The sequence below is a fragment of the Pangasianodon hypophthalmus genome, chromosome 23, assembly GCF_027358585.1.
Source record: "Pangasianodon hypophthalmus isolate fPanHyp1 chromosome 23, fPanHyp1.pri, whole genome shotgun sequence".
NCBI classification, from domain to species: Eukaryota; Metazoa; Chordata; class Actinopteri; order Siluriformes; family Pangasiidae; genus Pangasianodon; species Pangasianodon hypophthalmus.
Genome location: NC_069732.1, coordinates 1165001 through 1171321, shown reverse-complemented (window position 1 = coordinate 1171321; position 6321 = coordinate 1165001). Strand labels below are relative to the sequence as shown.

General features: G+C 47.6%; 1 protein-coding gene across 1 annotated transcript in view; it reads right to left on the bottom strand.

Annotated features, from left to right (window-relative positions):
- Positions 1-274: 274 nt before the first annotated feature.
- gabpb2a (GA binding protein transcription factor subunit beta 2a) overlaps positions 275-6321 on the bottom strand; it is an 11907-nt gene continuing 5860 nt past the window's right edge. Inside the window, exons 3-8 of the mRNA XM_034298350.2 lie at positions 5859-6026; positions 5074-5268; positions 4821-4929; positions 2945-3100; positions 1262-1380; positions 275-863 (exon numbers count right to left, since the gene is read on the bottom strand). Of these exons, the coding sequence (XP_034154241.1) occupies positions 612-863; positions 1262-1380; positions 2945-3100; positions 4821-4929; positions 5074-5268; positions 5859-6026 (999 nt within the window). The 3' untranslated portion in view covers positions 275-611. The remainder of the gene's footprint in view (positions 864-1261; positions 1381-2944; positions 3101-4820; positions 4930-5073; positions 5269-5858; positions 6027-6321) is intronic.

The window sequence follows — 6321 nt, the reverse complement described above, 5'->3', positions numbered from 1 at the left end:
GTAGAGAAAATCCAGTAGTGAACATCACTAACAATTCTTTGTGTAAGAATTTAACATCAGAGACTCTTGTTTAAATTAATTTAAATCTAACTTTAATTAAATTATAATCTAACACCCTGGTTAAGGTGAAATCCTGTCCGGACTGACGATCGGTTCGAGCTGAATGTAGAAGCGGAACAGGAAATGTTTTCCATCACAGTGAAACCTGAGAACAGACTCATCACTCAATCAGCACACTCATGTGAATAAAAACACAAATAACTGAAGACAAGGATTTAGAAACTGCTCACAATTGGTGTATTATAAGAGTCAACTTTAAATTTTTCTGGTATTTAAAAAAACACAAACAGCATTTTCTCAGGCAGACGGTAAACACGGATCATTTTACTAAAGCAGAAGACAAGTTATTAAAAAACAGGAAGGAAAAGAGTAGAGTTTATTTCACTTATAAACTTGTATTTGTAGAAGTTTTTGTTCTTCTTGATCTAAAGCTGAAAAAAAAGAACAAAAAAAAAGCTCCACACACTCACACACACACACACACACACACTCTCACACACTCACACACGCGCGCGCAGGGACGTAAACGTGCGAGTCCGTGAGGCGAGGCGTTACGAGATGTCGGCCGTGGAGTCGATCTCCTCTGTGTTGAGCATCACGTCTCCGTCAGCCAGCAGCACCACCTCCTCCTCGGCGTCCTCCTGCTTCTCCTCCACACACTCGCCCTCCTGCGTGATCACGCGCTCCGTGATGGCCTCCAGCTGCATGCGGTACTCCTCCGCCTCCTGCTCCTTCTGCAGCAGCTGCTGTCGGTACAACTGGGCCGCCATGTTGGCCTCGGCCAGACGCCGCTGCAGCTGCTCCTGTAGGCCACGCCCACATTAAACACACACTTACACTAGTGTCCACTCGTCGCTTTCATCACTAGCTTTACGTTAGACAACATACAAGATGTGAAAAGAGAATGAAGAGAGGAACTAAACTGTGTCGGCGCCCTCTAGTGGCTGTTTAAACCCATCCATATTATTACAGTTACACATCCATTAACATTCCTATAATATCCAATAAACACAAGACAGAAATTCATGATGCCATAACGCAGCCTCTGTACAGGAAAAAACATCAGTCAGTCGTCCCTGTGTTTACTCATTTTGCTGTGAGACTCCACATCCACACTGACGGCACCGTGTTGTGACATTAATGAGATTTAAACGAGATGTGTGTATATTAGGGGATGTTGGTGTGTGATGGAGTGTCTCACCGTGTCTCTGGTGTCGATGTGATTAGCAGAGACGACTTCGATTTTCCTTCGTCGTACGGGAGGTTCAGCTTCTTCATCCACTGACTCCTGTGTGAACTGACCGGAGGGAACGGCCAACACTGAAACACACAGCCATAAACACACACATGACACAGAGAACACACAGCCATAAACACACACACACACACACGATACAGAGAACACACAGCCATAAACACACACACACACACACGATACAGAGAACACACAGCCATAAACACACACATGACACAGAGAACACACAGCCACGATACATGCAATGCAGAGAACACAGCCATAAACACACACACACACACACGATACAGAGAACACATAGCCATAAACACAAACGACACAGAGAACAAAACCACAATACATATAACGCAGAGAACACACCCATAAACATACCCATGATACAGAGAACACACCCATAAACACACACGACACATGTAACGCAGAGAACACAGACATAAACACACCCATGATACAGAGAATACACCCATAAACACATACGACACAGAACACAACCACAACACATGTAACACAGAGAACATACCCATAAACACACACAATACAGAGAACACACCCAAGACACAGAGAACACACAGCCATAAACACACACGACACAGAGAACACAACCACGACACATGTAACACAGAGAACACACCCATAAACACACCCATGATACAGAGAACACACCCATAAACACACACGACACAGAGAACACACCCACAAACACACCCATGATACAGAGAACACACCCATAAAAATATATGGCACAGAGAACACATACAGAGAACACATACATGACACGTAACACAGAGAACACACCCATAAACACACCCATGACACAGAGAACACATACACGACACATGCAACACAGAGAACACAGACATAAACACACCCATGATACAGAGAACACACCCATAAACACATATGACACAGAGAAAACAACCACGACACATGTAACACAGAGAACACACACGACACAGAGAACACACACCCACAAACACACCCATGATACACAGAACACACCCATAAACACATATGGCACAGAGAACACATACACGTCACATGTAACAGAGAGAACACACCCATAAACACACCCATGATACAGAGAACTCACCCATGACACAGAGAACACACAGCCATAAACACATACATGACACATGTAACACAGAGAACACACCCATAAACACACACACACGATAAAGAGAACACACAGCCACAGCAGTACACACACCAACAAACACAGAGAACACACACACGACACCCATAAACACATACATGATACAGAGAGCCCACCCCCATAAACACAGAGATAAGGAACTGAGCTTATATACTCTACAAGGTAATGATGTGTTTAAGGAATTAATAATAAATCTAAATGAGTATCCAATATTAATGTGTGTAAATAATACTAATGAATACTAACGAGTGCATTATGAATATGAACAAGTGTATAATGAATATTGAAGAGGGTTGAATGTTTCCTGGTGCTGATATTTCTCTTACAGTCTGTAGGCAGAGTGTATTTTACTAAACTTGTGGATGTTTTAACCTTTTTAAATATGTAAATATTATAAAAACGTAAACAGAGACACTGTCTCTAACAGCTCAGGTGAAGAACTATACAATAACCACACGCGTGTTTCTTTCCGTTACCTTGCCGTCCGTTCTGCATCGTGACGTACAGCGGCTGTGTGAGTCTCGTCTGTAGGTGCCCTTGCTGATCTGTTACTATGGTAACCACCCTCTGTCCACCGTCACTCATCACCTGTTGGTCCAGAGCGCTGACGGCGACGGCGTCCTCACTGTTACCTGCAGGTACACACACAGGTACACACACAGGTACACAAACAAACAGGGGGTTCAATTCAACTGATTAAAAATAAAAATAAAATCAAACACTAATAAATTAATCAAACTCTGCTGTTTCATTAGTGTAGAGTTAATTCAGGTCTTTTATACCTGCGTTGGCTTTAACGAGGGTTTGGTATCGTACCTGCGTTGGGTTTGACGAGGGTTTGGGATCGTACCTGCGTTGGGTTTGACGAGGGTTTGGAATCGTACCTGCGTTGGGTTTGACGAGGGTTTGGGATCGTACCTGCGTTGGGTTTGACGATGGTTTGAGATCGTACCTGCGTTGGGTTTAACGAGGATTTGGGATCGTACCTGCGTTGGGTTTGACGAGGGTTTGGGATCGTACCTGCGTTGGGTTTAACGAGGGTTTGGGATCGTACCTGCGTCGGGTTTGACGAGGGTTTTTGGTATCGTACCTGCGTCGGGTTTGACGAGGGTTTGGGATCGTACCTGCATTGGGTTTAACGAGGGTTTGGGATCGTACCTGCGTCGGGTTTAACGAGGGTTTGGGATCGTACCTGCGTCGGGTTTAACGAGGGTTTGGGATCGTACCTGCGTCGGGTTTAACGAGGGTTTGGGATCGTACCTGCGTTGGGTTTAACGAGGGTTTGGGATCGTACCTGCGTCGGGTTTAACGAGGGTTTGGGATCGTACCTGCGTCGGGTTTAACGAGGGTTTGGGATCGTACCTGCGTCGGGTTTGACGAGGGTTTTTGGTATCGTACCTGCGTCGGGTTTGACGAGGGTTTGGGATCGTACCTGCATTGGGTTTAACGAGGGTTTGGGATCGTACCTGCATTGGGTTTAACGAGGGTTTGGGATCGTACCTGCGTCGGGTTTAACGAGGGTTTGGGATCGTACCTGCGTCGGGTTTAACGAGGGTTTGGGATCGTACCTGCGTCGGGTTTAACGAGGGTTTGGGATCGTACCTGCGTCGGGTTTAACGAGGGTTTGGGATCGTACCTGCGTCGGGTTTAACGAGGGTTTGGGATCGTACCTGCGTCGGGTTTGACGAGGGTTTGGAATCGTACCTGCGTCGGGTTTGACGAGGGTTTGGAATCGTACCTGCGTCGGGTTTGACGAGGGTTTTTGGTATCGTACCTGCGTCGGGTTTGACGAGGGTTTGGGATCGTACCTGCGTTGGGTTTAACGAGGGTTTGGGATCGTACCTGCGTTGGGTTTGACGAGGGTTTGGTATCGTACCTGCGTCGGGTTTGACGAGGGTTTGGGATCGTACCTGCGTCGGGTTTAACGAGGGTTTGGGATCGTACCTGCGTTGGGTTTAATGAGGGTTTGGGATCGTACCTGCGTTGGGTTTGACGAGGGTTTGGGATCGTACCTGCGTTGGGTTTAACGAGGGTTTGGGATCGTACCTGCGTTGGGTTTGACGAGGGTTTGGGATCGTACCTGCGTCGGGTTTAACGAGGGTTTGGGATCGTACCTGCGTTGGGTTTAACGAGGGTTTGGGATCGTACCTGCATTGGGTTTGACGAGGGTTTGGGATCGTACCTGCGTTGGGTTTAACGAGGGTTTGGGATCGTACCTGCATTGGGTTTGACGAGGGTTTGGGATCGTACCTGCGTTGGGTTTAACGAGGGTTTGGGATCGTACCTGCGTTGGGTTTGACGAGGGTTTGAGATCGTACCTGCGTTGGGTTTGACGAGGGTTTGAGATCGTACCTGCGTTGGGTTTAACGAGCTCGGCGATGTTAATTACTCCTCCCTGAATGATGAACTGTGGTGCGATGGACGACTCTGCATTCCTGTTCACCTGCTTCTGCATCCCCTCCTACACACACACACACACACACACACACACACGAAACCATAACTATAGATGGACAGATGTGATTCTGTACGAGAATTAAACAGTGAGAGTGAAAGAGAGAGAGAGAGAGAGAGAGAGAGAGAGAGAGAGAATATGACATCACACCTGCAGGAGATTGGCGAGTTCTACGTGCTGGATGTCGAGGGCGATGTCGAAGGGCGACTTGTCAAACTTGCTGAGTGCGTGAACGTCGGCGCCGTGTTTGATGAGCAGCTGAGCGACGCTGTGGTGTCCGTGCTGAGTGGCCCAGTGCAGCGCCGTCATCTTCAGCATGTCTTTAGCGTTCACGTCCGCGCCGTTCTGAAAACATACATCACACACGCGTACGTTTACTCACGAGAAAGATACTGTCTTAAAGGAGGAGTTAAAACTTCAAGGGACAAAACCCCGCCCCCAGATTACAGGCGACAAAACCCCGCCCCCAGATTACAGGCGACAAAACCCCGCCCCCAGATTACAGGCGACAAAACCCCGCCCCCATATTACAGGCGACAAAACCCCGCCCCCATATTACAGGCGACAAAACCCCGCCCCCATATTACAGGCGACAAAACCCCGCCCCCAGATTACAGGCGACAAAACCCCGCCCCCAGATTACAGGCGACAAAACCCCGCCCCCATATTACAGGCAACAAAACCCCGCCCCCAGATTACAGAGACAAAACCCCACCCCCAATTTACAGAAACAAAACCCCGCCCCCATATTACAGGGCCACGTCTGAAACAGCTTTAACCCCATGACTCCTCACCTGGTGTAAAAGGTACTGTGCTATACAGGTAGGTTACTCTACCTGCGCAGTATTTATCCACACTACACAGTGAGTAACATGGCGGACGGAGACGCACTCACGGCAGAGGGAAACGCGAGCAGAGGTAGTGGAGATTCTCACCCTGATCAGTAAGTCGACGATGAGCTCGTGGCCCTCCGTGGCGGCCATGTGCAGCGGGGTCCTGTCCACTTTGGTGCGGGCGTCCTTACAGATGCCGGCTCTCAGCAGCACCTCGGCCGTGGAGCGATGACCGTACTGCGCCGCCAAGTGCAACGGAGACGCTCCCAACTGTCCGGGTTACAAACAAACAAACAAACAAACAGCTGAAGCACTGATGAGGAAGTACAACAGATTAATATCTAAAAGACAGGAAGTGAACACAGTGAGGAAAACACGGGAGCATGATTCCGAAAAATATCAAGCAATCAAACTGAAATACGCTTAAAGACATTTTCATCATATATCATACATTTTATTTACCAAGAACAGAAAATGAGGAAGATAAAATAATTGGTATAAAAATAGGTTTTTACGTTCAGTCACAAGTTTTAAACTGACTCCGGAACTCGGGACGGTCTCCTCA